The following is an 18,293-nucleotide window of genomic DNA, read 5'->3' as shown; positions in this document are numbered from 1 at the left end:
ATAATAAGTAACTCCCTGCCTCTGACCGTGGGGCAGGGGAAGACATTCTGATTTTCCCCCATGTTTTTTCCTAATAGCCCTACCTGTTAGCCACGGTGGGGGCAGTGGAGTGGACAGTGATATGTCCACATGCCCATTATTTAATTATTGTTAAGTCCCGCATCTGATACCCGTGAGAGTCACTATATCCCCTGCTTGATTTTATTTTTTTAATTTATATTCTTTTATATATCAGTCCCACCTTGTAGGCACGTGGGGTGAACAATGACCTGTCCTCGTTCCGTTTTGTAAATTGAAGACACGAGGGAGTTTACATTACTATTGACGGGGCAGCAATAGCTGTAAAGATGCTTTTTTTTGTTTGTTTTTTTCAGTGTTCTTTTTCCCACGCTTCATTTCATTTTCAAAGATTCTTTGTATTTGAAACCTGCTCTGTTCATAAATTGTATTTTTCTGGATTTTTTATTTATTTATTTTTTACACTCCAATCATGATCTCTAGATTCCAAAAACTGTTTTATAGTTTGTAATTGACCATAACTTCTGCACTGATGTGAGGATAGTTTGTACTTCTATGTAGTACTTTTCTCAACTAAATCTATTCAATCTCTGCTTAAATACGGGTCACTCTACATCTGGGATATCTTCAACCCGTGATGACTTCCAATGAAGCTTGGTTGAAGACACATTTATTTTACTATTCTGCCTAAAATCATATGACATTGTATTATTTGATTAATAGTTTAAAGAATCCTGATATCAGCTTATTTAAAAAGCTCCTAGGTATGTTAATGTTCTCAGGATTGATGAGTTTGAACATTCCGACAACAGAACGCATGTTACTTATTCAAGTTACTGTAAGCTAAAGGATGTTAAATACATAGTGATTGCTCTTTATATTTTAAATGCAGAATCAGATCTCCTGACTGATTGAATTGCGCAGTGAGAGATGCTCCACAGGTGGCAGCACGGTGCAAAGTTTTGTTATGCCCGAAGAGATTAATTATTTTACATTTCCCCTCTCTCTTTTCATATAGACATGTCTATACTTGACTCTTTGGATTCCAGGTCGATAGTTTTAATTCTTCTTCGTAAAAATAATTTTATCCAAAGCTAAAAGGGAATTTATTATTATTATTCAATGAGTACAAGATTAGCTGCTGAAAAATCCCAGCTTCCAGTGTTCCTTATTATGCTAATGTTAATCATGTATTTATGAGGCTAAGTCGACTTTAATGTTTAACAAATCATAAGACGTACGATTAGGAGAGCAGGATGAAGTCACTCCAGGCCTCATTGTGGTTAGTTTGCAATTAATGTAGGTGTCAGAATCAGCAATCCTGGGTCACAATCCTGCCAAAGCTACTAAGCTCAAACAACTATTATTTTAGTTATTATCCTTGAAAATGTGTCCTTGAGGTCTGCTGAATCAGGTTTGTTCACCATGATGAGGTATGTGAACAAATAGTTCTTTATGAAGAGTAGAGTGGAGTGGACCTCGGACAACCTTTCCATTACTTTTAAAGAGGACCTGTCACTTCCCTTGATTTCTAATGTTATGTTTACTAGTCCCTATATTTATTACATATTCATTTGTGAGGTGTGAAAAATAACATTAAATCAGAAATCCACACATCTGATCCTGCAATTGGATGTCTCCATCTTAGCTCAATCAATATTAGAAGTTCTGTCCTTTGCACCTGGCAGTCAGCATAGAGAAAGCATATAGAAAAGGAGAGAAATTAGTCAATGTTTATATTTTGTAACTTTAAGGTTTGCCCTGGCTTCGCCTGGGGATTTTGGTAAGTGGTAATAAGTTTGAAACAAGTTTGACTCTTAAGAGTGAGCCAGCACCAAGAGCACTTTAAGTATTGTAACCACTGCTGCGTTATGTAGCAGTCAAGTGCTTAGAATGCCTCCTTAATAAAATTCTACATCTCCTTATTTAGAATTATAAGCATCATGGAGATATTTGATGACACTATGAATTTTAATATCAACTTTTAAAACTGAGTGCTTTATTTCTCAGCATCTTGTGACCCCTTTTTAATCTTGCATCAGATATGTAGAAGTCCTTATTCTCAAAGCTATGCAGGTTCTATACCCCAACATGTTCCTTAACTCATATTCAAAATGCAACACGAAATTCATAACTGATCAAACCATTGCATCTGACAGTGGAAGTGGCTTTTACTTGCTCCCAAACTTTTACATCCCCTTCAAATGTTACCAATCATTCTCACTAAATTGGACCATGATTGACTTATGAAATTATTCACTACCTTCCTATGAAACGGCAAGACATCTAGAATTGCAATCCCTTGTTTACAATCTAAATTTAACGTGGGCCTCAACTTACCCAACATTCCTGGAACACAAAAATTCCACATTTCTCTATTGTTGATATAGAACAACATGATTCTACCATTGCACACAACTATGGCCTGCACTAAAAGGGAAGTAAGTTCTGAGCAAAATGTGATGGATCTTAAAGGGGGCAAGTTCTGCAGCTAATGAAATATATATATTTTTAATGCTTAGAAAGTATTTCTACAGTGTTTAATAAATGCAATTTGTTTTTCTAATTTGATTTGTAATGGTTAATTATATGTATTCGTTGACATAGAGATTCCTTTTAAGCATCTTTATTATAAAGTATACGGACACTAGAGTCCTTTTTTACATTATCTAACCTGTTCTCACTATTAAATAAAATAAAAAGTGGTGGGGCTCACTGTATACATTTTTTATTTTTCTGTTTTTGTAGGTTGGATAATAAAAGGTTAACATAATGGTAAATGTCTTCAGCTTGAGCATTTCCCCATCTTCTACTGCGTGGATAAGATAATAGTTATCAAAGTGAATCAGAGGTTCCTAAGCTCTCTAGCTTATAAGAAAATTAAGTTTAATCTTAATTATCAAATTCCTGAATCAAATTGCCCTCCGTCATACATTGCTGAGTCCAAGGTAGCTTTAAACCTCTTGGGTCGATGATAATCTTCATGACAATAGACTTCAAAAGAAGAAATTAAATGTACTGTTAAACTAACCCACAGTGTAGGGCAAAACCACTTAAAACAAACAAAATACAATTTGGTAACAAATCTAAACGTTATCAGGAAATCAATACTGCATCAATAAAGGAAGTAAAAGTTGCTTTTAAATTAGGGTCAATTTATTGCAAAGTCAGAGTAAAGCTGAGCTTAGAGGAGACGTCAAGTCGACATAAACAAAGCCTCAATATGTGCTCTTTAGTTCTTTCAGAAATATTTGGTTGGATGTGTAGCAGACTCATAGTCATATTAGCCAAGGATTCTTGCCCACCTGCCATGTCAAAGAGCCCAAGGGGCCCGTCTACCCATTAAAGCAGCTGATATGCTCATCAAAGAGGAGGGCCAACTGCTAAAAATGGTGACCAGACATGGCTGACAGACAGCCTGCCCCCTTGAGGTAGACTATGCTCAAGTGCTCTGTGCATGATCCTAGCATCCAGTTCCCTCTTGCATTTTAACGTCTGCTGGCAGATTTCTAAATGCTGGACAGGTCCCTGGGACATATTTAATAAATCATCTGTTCTTAGTTATTTAGATTTGTTGACATGCATTATCTAAATTGGTGGTGAGAATTTACAAACCCAGGGACTTAATGTGATGGGAAATAGGAACTTGATAAGATGCCAGGAGATTTTCTCTTGTTCTGTCATAGTATTTTTTGGATTGCCAAAACAAACACTGGACACAGACGGAGAGTAGACCTTGATTTGGAGCCTCGTTTGAAGGATCACAATAAAACCTTGAATGGTGGCCAGAACACTAAAATGCATGTGTGTCATGAGTACTAACCGAAACAAAAGTAGTTCTATAGAAATACGAATTTTGTGAAGGATGTGGTAATTGCATTTACTGTTTGTAATATCATGGGTTATTATAATCAAATACGCTTTAAAACGCTGTTTTAAAGGGGACATGGTATTTTACATTTTTTTTTGCTTTACTGTTTAACCACTATTTTATTCCAGGAAGAATTAGTAGCTTGTAGTTCCTGTCACAGTAAACAGGGGAAGCTTAGTGACTAGTGGCAGTGAATGCTGTAGTCAACAGTGGGCAATAATTTACAATGTAGTAAAGACTACAAATGGCAAAGGTTATTTTATGAGATTGCAATCAGGTGTGCAATCTGAGAATAACAGGTACTTTGGTGACAACGCTGCATAGTCTAATTTGATGCAAAATGGTCCTACTTTATAAATGGTATCAGGGACTATTGGCCATGGTAGTATGAGTGCAGGCCCACTATTATGGTCTAACCCTAGCCCCTACTTGGTCCTGTACTTTGCTGACTCCATTCTGACACTCTGTATCTAGGCAGAAGTAAATGGCACTCTATTAATCTTCATACTCTACAGCTGGAGTAGTGAACTATATCTTCCCTGATCCTTTACCAGCATTGTGACTGTATGAGCATTAATTATGGGAGAGGTAGTCCACAACATCTTGAGTCTTGAAGGTTCTCTGCCCCTGCTCTACACAATTATCAGGCCAGTTGTCATGGTTTACTATTAGTGACCATGGAGAGGAGGGTGAGAGAGGTCACTGGGAGAATATTACATAGCTAAACTGCTGATTCAATATGACCTTTTATGCTATATTATTTAACCCCTTAAGGACACATGACATGTGTGACATGTCATGATTGCCTTTTATTCCAGAAGTTTGGTCCTTAAGGGGTTAAAGATCTTTGTTTTAACTGTACTTACTGTATATTATTGTAATGCCTGAAAACATACATTATCTTTACATTCCAACTGCATTTCTAGGAAGATTCAGCTACAAAATGGTCATAAAGTGTCTTCTGACTGTCCATAAGCAAAACCTTTGCAAACGGCCAAACTGGAAGCTTAGCTTACTAGGAAATTTTTTTTCCAGTCTGGCTATTTTGGGCTTAAATTTGAAATTCACCTAGAATTTCCAATACTTCTCACTTCCGTGAATAAGACTGTATGTGTTCTTTGGAACATTGTATTTCCCCAGTAAATCTGTAAAGGATGAATGAGTTCATTAAACGATAACCCAGTGCAACTTTACGTACTGTATTTTTCCATGTATAAGACTATGTTTTCTTCTGAATTCTTTTAGTCTAAAATTAGGGATCGCCTTATACACGGAATGTCACTGCAGAGGTTAATATAAAACAAAACACACTTGGGCCTGACAGCCAACCAAGCTAGTCGCATGTGACTGGAGCTCCATTAAAAATCAAATTATTAAGTCAAATACTTACGGTACTTACTCAAAACTTACACTTACACTGTTGGGTTCACTACTGATAGGTTCCTGCGGTCATAGGCTGTGTTGCACACCTCTGTGACCTGCTGACATAATTGAAGCAGAGGAGGCGCTTCTCTGTGAATTTGATCAATCGTGTGCGCGGGTCTGGGCAATCTTCCACAACAGCATCCCTCTGGACCACGCCAGGACCTCACAGCTATGGACTACAGATAGGCGCTGCAGAATGAGGCCTTGCCCAGACATCGCCCGTTGAGTATCACGGGCAGAGGGCATCATTTCCGCCAACAGCAGGACGGCGGTCCAGGGAACCAATGTTCAGACTTGACCGGACCTCGGGGAGCAGCCTACCAGAGTGTGAGGTGGCCCAGAACCAGTTGGGGATCTTGGTCAGCCAAACTGGACTTCAGTGGTATAGATGTTTAAAATATGTATTTCTTAATTTTGGGTTAACAAAAATAAGGGAGTCTTATACATGGAAAAATACAGTAATTTCTTTTTTTTTTTTTTTAGGTATTCCTGGAAAGCAATTTACACAAATATCCAGTATTTTCTAGGTTTATGTGGTATCTATGCTTCTCATATTTCAAAGAAATGTTATAGTTGGTATTTGGTAGTGAAGGGGTTAATAGACGAGCCACACTGATTTATTGTAAGAAGCTGTCTTCACGGTTCACATGTGGAGTTAAGATATAGATCTCTTGCTATCTCTGCAACATTTTAATTTTATTTATAATGTATGCAAAATGTATACTGTATCTGGAATAAATCTTCATTTTACTTCATGTGTTAGCATTTTTGTAGCATCAAAGCACAAGAGAAGACATTATTTGCAGAAAACTCAAGTTCTGTTGTAATTTTTTTAACCCGATCATCAAACTGCTACCTTGCAGTCAGCTAAAAAAATAATCATTTTCTCTGTGAATTTAGTGTTTTTGAAATCTGCTGTTACTCTAATCTAATACATTCTATTAAACCAAAAAATATAGTCAGTGACATTCATAACTTTTTAATACTGAACGTTTTCAGTTGGAACTTCCATACCCTATGCTATTTGTTACAACAAGAACATTTGCATTTTGGCATGTTTTAGGTAGTTTAGTAAATCCAGGGCATAACTTGGACAGTGATGCTTTAAAACAGGCGTCCCCAAGCTCCAGCCCTCCAGATGTTGCTGAACTACAACTCCCATGATTCTCAGCCTATCTATTTCATTCATAGAATCATGGGAGTTGTAGTTCAGCAACATCTGGAGGGCCAGAGTTTAGGGAAATCTGCTTTAAAAGGACACTCCAGACCCTTAACCCCTTAAGGACCAAACTTCTGGAATAAAAGGGAATCATGACATGTCACACACGTCATGTGTCCTTAAGGGTTTAAAAATGTTTTGCTTGCTGAAAAGCTTTACGTGTGAAGAGTATGTCCTATTTTTTTCATTTTGGAAAAAGTTCAGATTTCAATAGAAATTTACATTTTTATAAATTATACCGGTTACACCCCTTGGCTTTTCAAGCAGACAACAGGTCCTGTTACTTCCTGGTGTGGTTAATTTATTTGCACTGAACTCAAGAGACAGCAATTGCCCAGAGCACCTGCCTTCCAAAGACTTCTCATTGAACTGCATTGGAAAGTCTGTGATTGGACAGCCACAGAAAGTCTGGGTGGGGTTAGAAGGGGAGGGCTTGCAAAGGCAACAGACAAGAGATATTTTGTCTGTTTTTAGATATAACTCCAATGAAAAAATGCATAATTCAGTCCATGCAAGTTTTCATTTTTGGGTATATCTACTAAACAGTGATTTAATAAATATATTTTGTGTTTGGGCAGTGAAGTTTCCATTTAAATTGTATCTGATAGCTCATTGTTTATGAAATATTCCTTTTGTGAATAGACATATCTCAGTTGTGCCTACACTGATATATTTATTTATTTTTTTCAGAAAGAAATTCAAGCCATGAGCCAGTGCAGCCACCCCAATGTTGTTACATATTATACTTCATTTGTGGTGAAAGAAGAACTCTGGTTGGTGATGAAATTATTAAGTGGAGGTAATGAATATTCTTTTAAATTTTCTAAAAGCTTAATAAGACAAATATAATAAATATAAAGGGTCAACTTTAATAGCATTTTAAGCTTTTAATTTTTTTTATTTTTTATTAGTGGTTAATTAAAGTCCACAGCAATTAAAACAGGTCTAATATTTATTCTGGAGAGGATCCACCCCCTTCTACTCTCTTTAAATTCATTCTCTATCAGTACTACATCTCCACAAGAAAGGATTATAAATCAGTAATTTAATATGAGGAATTGGTATTTGGGTTTGTGGGTCTTTTCTGTCCTTAATTTACAAAAAAAATAAAAAAAGCCTAGACAAAGGACACAAGTTTGTATAACGTTTAAAGATTTAGCAAACCCTTTATTTACTTCCTGAAAGTTAGGATTAAATGTTCAGCTGCTAATGCTCAGGATGTTTCAAACAGATTAAACAGCAGCTCTCTAAAATGTAACTGTTTAGTAACCCAAACAAGCTCAAACTGACTCACTGGATGTAGTAATATAGTTAGTTTTACAATGCAACTTTACTCAGGAGATGTATCTGAGTTATACATTGTAAGATTTAAAAAAAAAAAAAAAAAAAATGAGAGTCGGTTCACATATACATACTGACAGTGGGGGAGATTTATCAAAATATTCTGTATTTAAAAGGGGCCAGAAGTACTCAAAGTAAGGCAATCACCATTGAAACCAGAAAGAACTGCACATTTTTGCAACACATTTTAGTTACATTTTTATTATAGGTGTCAGGCATTAAAACTAAATAAAAACATTTGTAATGACTTATTATATTGTTTTTGACTTCATATATAGAAAACAGTATTAAATGCAGTGTGTTGGTTATGCACGTAAGCTTTTACTAGCCCATAATTATGCACATAAACATATTTTAGAAGGTCATTTTTTTAAAACTAGCATTTGGAAATGAAGATCTCAAATTAAGTGCGATCTGAGCACCCATTGTATGCATATTTTGTAAATTGAAAATGAGAGACTCCTATTGCAGACTTTGGCATAGAGACATGGCACCTAGACAAGGTGTCTTCTGTGCGTTAACAAAAGACTGTTGGCTAATCATAAGAGGCTCGTTACCCGGTGAGGTAAAAATCAGGGCTTGGAAGTATTCAAACCTCTTGAAGCATAAAAGCTGGATTTTCTAGTTGACATAATAGCTCAGACTGTCCTGTACAGTGTGTAAACTTGACAAAATGTCAAAGCCAAACTGGTTGGAAACATTTTTGAGCCAAGAAAAATATTTAATTAATGATATAGTCAGATTATCTCCATTTGAAAATACACAAAGGGCTGTTATAGTAACTTTTATTTATTTGTTATTCAGGTTCCATGTTAGATATTATTAAACATGTTGTCAGCAGAGGAGAACATAAGAACGGAGTTCTTGACGAATCAATAATCGCAACGATACTTAAAGAAGTATTGGAAGGATTAGATTATCTTCACAGAAATGGGCAGATTCATAGGTAGGATGATATATGCTTTTTCTTGTTCCTAATCAATGAAAACTACCTGCTAAGATATTTAATTACTTCTGTTTCTAAAGTAAATGTCTGAAACCACAGTGTTGCCACCAGTGTTTGGTTTAAAAGATCTGGGTGGAATCTCCTGATGTTTGTAGGTTCCTCTGATATTTTGTAAAATAATTTTTGCCCTGATCATATTATTATTATTTTTTTAAACGGACACTCCACTGCCCAAATAAAATAAAAATAAAATGGAAAATGTCCAAAGCAATTGTGTGCAAGGAGACAGATACAGGGTCCTGATTGAAAGGGTAACTACGGTTAAAAATGGCTAATTTAAAGCACATAATTCTCATCTGAGCCCTATAAAGCCCTATAAATCTACGTGGGGAACACTGTTGGCTTTCCATGGATTCCGGTTTTACATGGATTGCAGTGAACAACTATACCCACCAGCACTTTGGGCCTACTCGTACATTTCATCCTGACGCCATGCGCCTCACAAGGTAAAGGCTGCCTGCTGATACACGCCAAAGGGTGGATGAAGTTGGAGGTCGTGAGTCTCCATTGACTGAAGCATGTGGTGGCTGGTGGCCAGACCCCGCTTCACTCCTGCTGGTGGGGGTTACCTGGCCCATGGACATGAGCCTTGGTTGCATCATGAGTTACTGTTGATGATGGCAGATCCCTATCACAGCATGTCTCCTGCCCTGTCTTTGAGCTACCTATCTACTCCTATACACTCCTATGTCTGCAGCAAAAAAAGGTACACTTACCTGAAGAGCAAGGCAGTTACTTGATGCTCCTGTAACCAAAGGGGCAGCTGGCCGAATCCTGGAACTCCAGAGCTACCTGCCCAGTGAAGGTGCAGTGACCCCAATCTCTGGGTATGAGTGGAGGCCTGGGGAGATTTATCCCCAACATTGTAAACCCTGTGGAGCTGGTATACAGGTAACTGCGAGCGACGCACGTCTGTCCAAAGTTTGTGTCCGGTGCTGGGTGAGGCATAAGGGGACACAAGCTTAACAGATGCTCTGGAGGAGCAGGGGAAGTGCAGGAGGTGAATGGACTATGGACTCTTGGTGGGGGGGCCGAGTGGACTAAGCTGTCTCAGAGTTTCCACTGTAACATGGTATACTCTGATAGATGGATGGGACTGACTTGGTGGGGACGGCACCCTGATATATAGGCACCTTGATGGACCCAACACTTTCATATCAACCCAAATATACCTATTTGGTTGCCACTAGTTTCCCTGTATTATTAACTTAAGGTGGTTCTTGGACCTTCGGTCAAAGCCACATTCTTTACAAAAAAAGGAAGGAGGCAGATTCATTTATTTGTTTTAGTTTTTTTGCATTTAATAATGCCAGGCCGTGCATACTCGCACAAGTCCCTTAGAAACACCGGACAACTGGTGCATGGATGGGGTCTTCACGTAGGGCTTTCCACTTTTTCTGCTTTTTCTTCTCTGATGATTGGACCAGACATTTTTTTTCTCTCCAAGGCTCAGATCATTGGTGTACTGTTCTCAGGTTAATTTTTATTGTTATGCCTTGCTCATAACTCACTGCAGGCAACTCAGAAACACCTTTTTACTAATATTGTTGTGTTGATCTCCCCGAGGCTGTTTAAACACCTGCATCTGCTTAACTATATTTGTTATTTCTATTTTAGTTTGACATAGCTGAAATTTTACTTTATTATCATATAAAACATTCTTGATGTACCTGATCATTCTTGTGTATTGCCAGTATGCGTCTCATATGCACATGGGCTTAAGCATCTTGTTGCATTTTTAGTACATATGCCCGCTGTATCAGAGTGCTGAATTAAGCTGATATGCCTCTGCTCTCTATGTGTAATCAACATTTTTATTTATTTAGCTGAGATGGGTTACTCTACTCTAACAATACACCTTTGGTGCATACGTACACTTTTGCTTATATATTGTTGCGCTGCCATACTGCCAAGTATGTGTCTTTACATTGTTCTCTCCATAAACTGTTATCTATCATATTGTATTGTGTAGCCATGTTTTGCTATACTGTTTTGTACATCACCACAATGCGCCACAATAAACTTATACACAATATAAAAAGAAAGAATACCTAGCACTTTACTCATTTAATGAGATGCACCATTTTCTTTTGAACTCATATTAACCCCTTCACTGTCAAGCAGTTTTTGATTGAAAAAAATATTAGCAATAAATGTATTTGAAGCGAGTGACGCATAGCAACACAGCAATTTTGTGTGCCAATTACTTTGCAGAGTCACGTAAAACTTAAAACGTTGTAATTTTACACATTTTTACATTTTTTCACTTCTTAATTTATCCATTATAAAAATATTTGGAAAATGTAAAAGCTTTAGACAGTATATAGTGTCTTTCATCTTTTAATATTTGTCTAAATGTTAGAAGAGAAAAAAATACATTTTTTCTCATATACAGTAGGTGTGACAAAATATATAAACAAAAGTGGTCAAGTACCTTGCTTATAGGTAGTAGTAAGTTCCCTGAAGGCAGTTTTAGCAGTAAAGCTTACTAAAAATGGCAACAAAATGTTAAACAAATGCCTGCATTTCAGCATAATTCTACATCCAGTAAATAGAGTTAAATCACATATTTCTAAAATAAAAATGTTTTAAACTACTTTAGTGGTAATGTAATACTGACAGTGAAATGGTCCATTCACTCCTACTCCATCCCTGACTTTAGGAATGTTAACCCCCATTGAAACGTCCTGTACAGTTTGAAAGCACAGGGTGAGCTTACATTTTCAGCAACTCTGCATTCATTATATCAGTGACTAGGGGCTTCTGGCAGAGACATTTGTTCTTCTACAGCCGGGTAATCATAACTAGAGTATAAACAAGGGTGAGTGAGGTTTAACAAACTTGAAAAATACACAAAAACATTTATACCCAATGTTGATACTGAAGGGGTTAAGATTTAGCTTAATACATCACAATCCAGTTCGTACAATGTAAAGCCAGGGCAAGCATTGAAAATGAAGAGTAGAAATAGAAATATTGTTTAATTTCTCCTCTTCTCAGTATGCTTTCTCTATGCTGATTTCCAGTTTCATAAGGCAGGGAGCTAAAATCGAGGTGTCCAGTTTCACCATAGAGTGTGAATTTCTCAATTTAGTTTTATTTTTCAAATACATATTAGTTAAATATAGAAAGGCTAAATAAAGTATTAAAAATACTAGTAATTAACAGTTACCCTGTAAAAGTAAATATATATTTGGTATTGTACTGATCTAATTTATCTTGAAATGTCCGTCTTGAAATGTCCCTTAAATTTGTTTCATGCCCATTTCTGATTTTCAAGAATCGAAATGAAGTATTAATTTGGTTTTCTAATCTTTACCCTGAAGATTAACTGAATGGTGACTTACTTCAAGATTACAGTTAAAACCGTGCAATTCCCCTGTTTGCTTGAGGGTGGCATAGTGCTAATTTTCTATGCAGGATGCATATCTCCATAAATATTAAAAATACAGACTCTAGAGAGGCAGTATTGTAAGCTGTTGCCTCCAAGCAAGTTCTCCTAAATGATTTCCCTTCTCAGGACAGTGAACCGAAATGTAATCACTGTAGCAGATGTAATCTGTAAACTAAAATTTTACTTCTAGACAGTTTTTTTGTAAACATCGTCATAAAAGTAAAGGGACAATTCCACGGAATATTGCTAAGCAGATGTTCAATAATATAAATATATGTGTGAGAAAGAAGGATTTAAATAAAAAATCTAAATGGCACGTAAATTGCTGTTTTACATGATTGCCTCACCATAAACATTACCAACAAGTCACGATTTAAAGGTACATTAGAAGCTTTTAATCAAGAATATACTGAAAGGCTATTATTTAATGTGTTTAATGTGGAGCAGGGGTGCCAAAAAAAGTTGATCCCCAGATGTTTTAAAACTACATGTTCTAAAGGCATGCAAAGCATCATGGGAGTTTGTAGCTCTACAACATCTGGGGGTCTACCTTTTTGGCACCCCTGATGTGGAGCAAGGTTCTAGATTGAGGTATTTTAAACGTTCAAATTCAGATTCTGACTTGAAAATATCTTGATGTTCCATTCAATTGTATAAGTAGTTCAGTGACCCAATTTCCATCTACATACAATGCCATATTTCTGCAAAACACCTTTTTTAATTTTTTTTTTAGAATCTTTCAGTTTAGAAGGTGCCTCAACTGCACTACATAAGACAGATCTGTTCCACTCAACAATTTTAGGGAGATTTATCAAAGTATCACCGTCACCTTTCCATCAAAGTTCTTGGCAACTTTGCGGTGGCAATTTATTTATCGTCTGCTTTCTTTGACTATTTGATATTTTTTCACTGATGCAAGGGATTTCTGATTTTTTTCAACACTGTTTATACCACTAAATTTAGCAGTCTTATGAAATGTAAATCTCCACGAAAATTGACAGAATTTACTATGCTAAAAACCTTTCATTTTTAGATCAGTTTAATGCATACGTTTATAGTAATGATGTAATTTTATCTCCACTTTTCAGAACTCCTTGATAAATATCCCCATTGTGTGTAGTTGGCTAGGGACTGTAATGGATATCTATTCAAAGGACTCTTAATAGTTTGAACAGGAGTCGAAAGTATTATCAACCAAAGTCATGCTAAACACTTCCTGTAAAGAGAGATCTAATGTTTACATTTCCTTTATTGAACATTCTGTTAAATTTAGTTTTTTTTTCCCTCTCCTGCACTGTTAATAGCCTCCTAGACTCTGCAGGAGCCTCCTGTGTGTGATTAAAGTTCAATTTATAGAGCAGGAGATAAACACTTCTAAAGTAAGTAAACATTTGATTGAAAATTAACCATTTTTTTTATGCAGCCTGTTTCAGTCACTGCATAAACAGAAATGACAGTGAGTTAACTCCTAAATGGCAGAGATTTGAACTGTAGTAAGACTGCGGGGGCATGATCTATACACCCACAATGCTTCATTAAATAAAGTTATATTGCTGCCTCTAGTATCCCTTTAAAAGGTACTATTCTAGAGACCATTATATAAGAACAGACAATTCTATCATGCATCAAATATGTCATCTTCCCAAATTCCCAAACCTTATATCGCGTTTGCATCTGCAAAGTAGAGGCCTTGCAGGAAATAATGAAGAACATTTCAGAAGGTGAGTATGAAATGAAAATCCTCAAATATTCAATTTTCTTGCTGTATGGATCAATGGGCAAAGCATCTACAATTCAACTTTTTATATATTTCCCAATTTCTACTATTTCCATAATATTGCAACTTTTTTTTTTTTTTAACAGAGTCAAATATAAACATATTAAGTATGCAGATTGTGGGAAAGTCGTGAAAATGTTTACAGAATTTTTTTAATTACATATCTAAACTAGAGGTTTTATCCGATTAAGCTGGCAATGTTGACTTTAGAGTATAGAACTGTATATCCTTTGTTTGCTTATTTGATGGTATTGTTAGATAGCATTTATGAGTGATAACATCAAAGATAAAGCAATTAAATGACAATAATTCAGAATACAGCTAGAATTTCCTGAGATCATTTCCTATGAGTCATGCAAATACAGAAAAATGTATTGTGCAATTCTTATTTAAAACCGCTAGACATGTAATAAAATACACGTAGTTTACTTTGCACACTGTTAAGGATAGTCATTTATTACAATATGAAGGTGAAGATATGTTTGTGAATTATAAATATTTAACTTGAGAAAATAATGCGATTGTTCTCTTTTATCTCAGAGATTTAAAAGCTGGTAACATCCTATTGGGAGAAGATGGATCGATACAAATAGCAGGTATATTAAATCATTCTTAGATGTAGTACGTTTCAAAGGAACACTCCGATATGGAATCTGTTTTATCAAAGATCATTATGTTTTATTTTCATAAAATACTCATGAAAATTATAGGTATACGTTGTTTGCTTTTAATTTTTTTCTTATTGGTAATATGAACAGACTCATACATCTAATCCAGCATACTGCAGACAACAGTATTATATAAAGATAATAACAAGTTGTTACCATAATTCGTGTCCTCTTTTATAATTTCTTGTGCTCTTCTGCTAGAGTTTTCATTTATTTTTTATTTCATTTATTTCCCAAGGTTGACCTCCATGCATCTCTCTTTCCAACCTTACCCAAAAGTGCCCAGTGAGGCGTTAAAAAAACGTAAAATGAAATAGATTGAGATTAAGTATCTTTCTCCACAGTTATTATTTCTATCATTATTTTATATATTTATTATAGCGCCATCAAATTCCGTAGCGCTGTACAATAGGTGGACTAACAGATACATTATTGTAACGAGACAATTGAACGCACAGGAACAGAGGAGTTGAGGGCCCTGCTCAATGAGCTTACATGCTAGAGGGAGTGAGGTATAGCGACACAAAGGGTATAAGTAGGAGTACAATCTCAGAAACAATCCCGTGTGGCCCCATGTACTCCATATTTAAAGCAGCTATCTGACAGCGACAGGATTTTAAATTGTGACTCTGGAATGATCTATGCTCTATGTAATATTTTGAAGGCTATCTCTAAGAGTATTGCTTCCACCAGAAATGTGTTGATCTTGAGGGTTGCATCTTTGGCATTTTGTGTGGAGGTCAGGAGAATCATTTAACAGGTCCACTAAAGTGTGAATTTAAGAGTATAAACAAGCTAAATGTACAGTAAATATAAATAGCTGTACAGTAAAGGAGAAGAGGGTAGAAAGTAACGTGAGACTGTACGATTGAATTTGAAAATAGTGGAAGGGTGGAGGACAATCATGTCCCAGAGCGGTTCAGAGAGTTTGATATAAGATCATACAAAATGATTTAGCATCTATGACACGTATGACATGAAAGAAACTATGAAAAAAAAAAACCCAACAAATCACTCATGCAGGATTATCGTTTTGGAATAATGAAATAGGGAAACTATACTTGGGATCCAGTTTTTACTGACCCTCCACCAACTGAGATGTTTAGTGTAAACGAGTGGATTTTCCTCAATCTCAGGGTAAGTCACTCAGGGGATATGTGTAAGAAAATGTATCCAGCATGTGGGCCCTATCCAATGCTGGGGCCATGTAGATGTTGTAATCTTTGATTCAATCTGTCTTATAGCGATATAAGGATGCTGAAATATAATTAGTGAAACGGGGACAGTTTAAAAATCCTCCATTGGAATATTGTTGCAGTTTGAAGAGGGAACTCTTGGATTGTTCTCCATGCCAGATGAACGTTTGGACATGCTTATTCATTAGTTTAGTTTAAGTTCAAGTTTAGTTAAAAGTATTGGTAGTATTTGCAATGAGTAAAGCAGACGAGGAAATCGTGTAATTTTGATCAAATTGCATCTCTCCGGGTAGAAGATTGCAAGACTGTTTCAGAGTTTAAATGTGGTGAACGCATTACACAGGATAGGGGAAATAATCACTGAATAAAAGGCTCCCATGTTGGAATTTGGCTTTTTTATTTTCAAACTGGCACTGTCATCATGAATTTTTGCTCCACATGCATTGTCAAATAACACTTGAAAATTTAAAGGGACACTATGGTCACAAGAACAGCTTTAGCTTAATGAAGCCGTTTTGGTGTATAAATCATGCCTTTGAAGTTTCACTGCTCAATTTTCTGCCCTTTAGATGTTAAATCACGTTTGTTTCTGTTTATTCAGCCCTAGCCCCACCTCCCCTGGCTGTGACTGACACAGCCTGCATGAAAACAGAATGGTTTCATTTTCAAGCAGATGTAACGTACTTTAAAAGTGTTTTATCACCTGCTCCGTGTATTGAACTTTAATCACACACAAGAGGCTCATATGGGACCTACCAACAGAGGAGGAGATAAGAAATTCTAAATTAAACAGACTTTGCAATAAAGGAAGTGTAAACATTAGATGACTCTTTACAAGAAGTGTTTATGAAAGCTGTGTAAGTCACATGCAGGGAGGTGTGCCTAGGGCTCCATAAACAAAGTGATTTAACTCCTAAATGGCAAAGCATTGAGCAGTGAGACTGCAGGGGCATGTTCTATACACCAAAACTGCTTCATTAAGCTAAATTTGTTTTGGTGACTATACTGTCCCTTTAACCCCTTAAGGACACATGACATGTGTGACATGTCATGATTCCCTTTTATTCCAGAAGTTTGGTCCTTAAGGGGTTAAGGTCAAAATAGCCACACTGGAAGCATTCTCTGAGTTAGTTACACTTTTAGTTCAGCTACACTGGGCTTAAATTTGAAATTCACTTTGCATGCTAATGTTAGTAAATAACTCAGATAAAATGAAATACACGAGGACAGTTATAAAGACACAATTTCTACATTTTCCTTGAACATGTTTGGCACATATAATGAAAGACTTCAAAAACCTCTTTCCGCTTTATTCCACATTTGGCATTGGAACACCTGGCATTGGTTGTAGCTGTTGATGTCATATGCTCTTTGTTTGTTTGTTTGTGTGTTTGTTTGTTTTAAGTAAGTAAGTGATGCAATTCCAGTGTGATCACTTGCACAGTAGAAATCTATCAAGTGGTAATTACAGTTAAACTTATTATAGCTTCTTAGTGAGATTAAAGTGGTATTACTCTTTTAGCACTATGGATTAAATGGTTTATGGATACTGAGTTTAATATTACCACGGTAGCTAATATTCCACAGTTACAGATTTTACAATCAAACACAGCGTATGGATACAATTTTCTATTATTTGTTAAGTATAATGTACAGAGCAATTCTTCACCATTTCACTATATTGGTAAACGTTGCTCTCCAGTAAGAACACTGCATTCTTATTTGTTAAATACAGACTCCTGCTCTTAACAGATGTATTAAATTGTAAGATAATTGTAAGTGTGATGTTCTGAAGCCTGGTGACAAAAGAGGTGTAACAAAAAAACAAAACTTGTGCAATTTTTAAACAGAAGAGTCATTAAATCTCAATACTCCGGACTTGATAAAAAAACATTGTCCCGGAAGTCAAAAATAGTTAATTTCTACACAGAAAGTTTAATTGAAGTAACAGTGAAAAATCTTTAGTTTGTTATGAATTTAACCAATTCATTACTATGTTACCATTACTTTACCGTAAACTTAGCTTTCCCATCATCCAGTGGTGGCTGTTATTCTGCAAATAAACAAAAAGTTGCAGAGAAGATACGGAGTACTCTACAGGGATTCAGTGCATTGTGTGCAGCTGAGTGGTATAACTGTTGTTTCTTTACGTTTGCGGACCTCCCAACATCAGTAGTCCCAGAATTGGAACACCGGTGGAAGAGGTGTAAAGGGGGCAGGCCAATGATGCAATCACGTCACTGGCTCTGCCAAAGGGAGCAGACTCACTCGGAAAGGGGCCATTTCCGCCTAAGTAGCTGGCCGGTCAGCTAATTATTTTAGCCGGCCCACGAAGGCCAAGACATGTAGGGAGAATGGTTTCAGTGTTCCCCGCAGGG

At 36.3% G+C, this 18,293-nt stretch overlaps 1 protein-coding gene across 2 annotated transcripts in view; it reads left to right on the top strand.

Annotated features, from left to right (window-relative positions):
- Positions 1-18,293, top strand: part of STK39 (serine/threonine kinase 39) — a 281,003-nt gene that overhangs the window by 39,030 nt on the left and 223,680 nt on the right. For both annotated transcript variants that reach the window (XM_063429695.1, XM_063429696.1), the window contains exons 3-5: positions 7,224-7,332; positions 8,679-8,820; positions 14,592-14,647. In XM_063429695.1, coding sequence (XP_063285765.1) covers positions 7,224-7,332; positions 8,679-8,820; positions 14,592-14,647 — 307 coding nt within the window. The remainder of the gene's footprint in view (positions 1-7,223; positions 7,333-8,678; positions 8,821-14,591; positions 14,648-18,293) is intronic.

This window comes from Pelobates fuscus, chromosome 8 (assembly GCF_036172605.1).
Source record: "Pelobates fuscus isolate aPelFus1 chromosome 8, aPelFus1.pri, whole genome shotgun sequence".
Classification (NCBI taxonomy): domain Eukaryota; kingdom Metazoa; phylum Chordata; class Amphibia; order Anura; family Pelobatidae; genus Pelobates; species Pelobates fuscus.
Note: the sequence above shows the minus strand (reverse complement) of the source record. Positions and strands in the feature narration are given on the sequence as shown.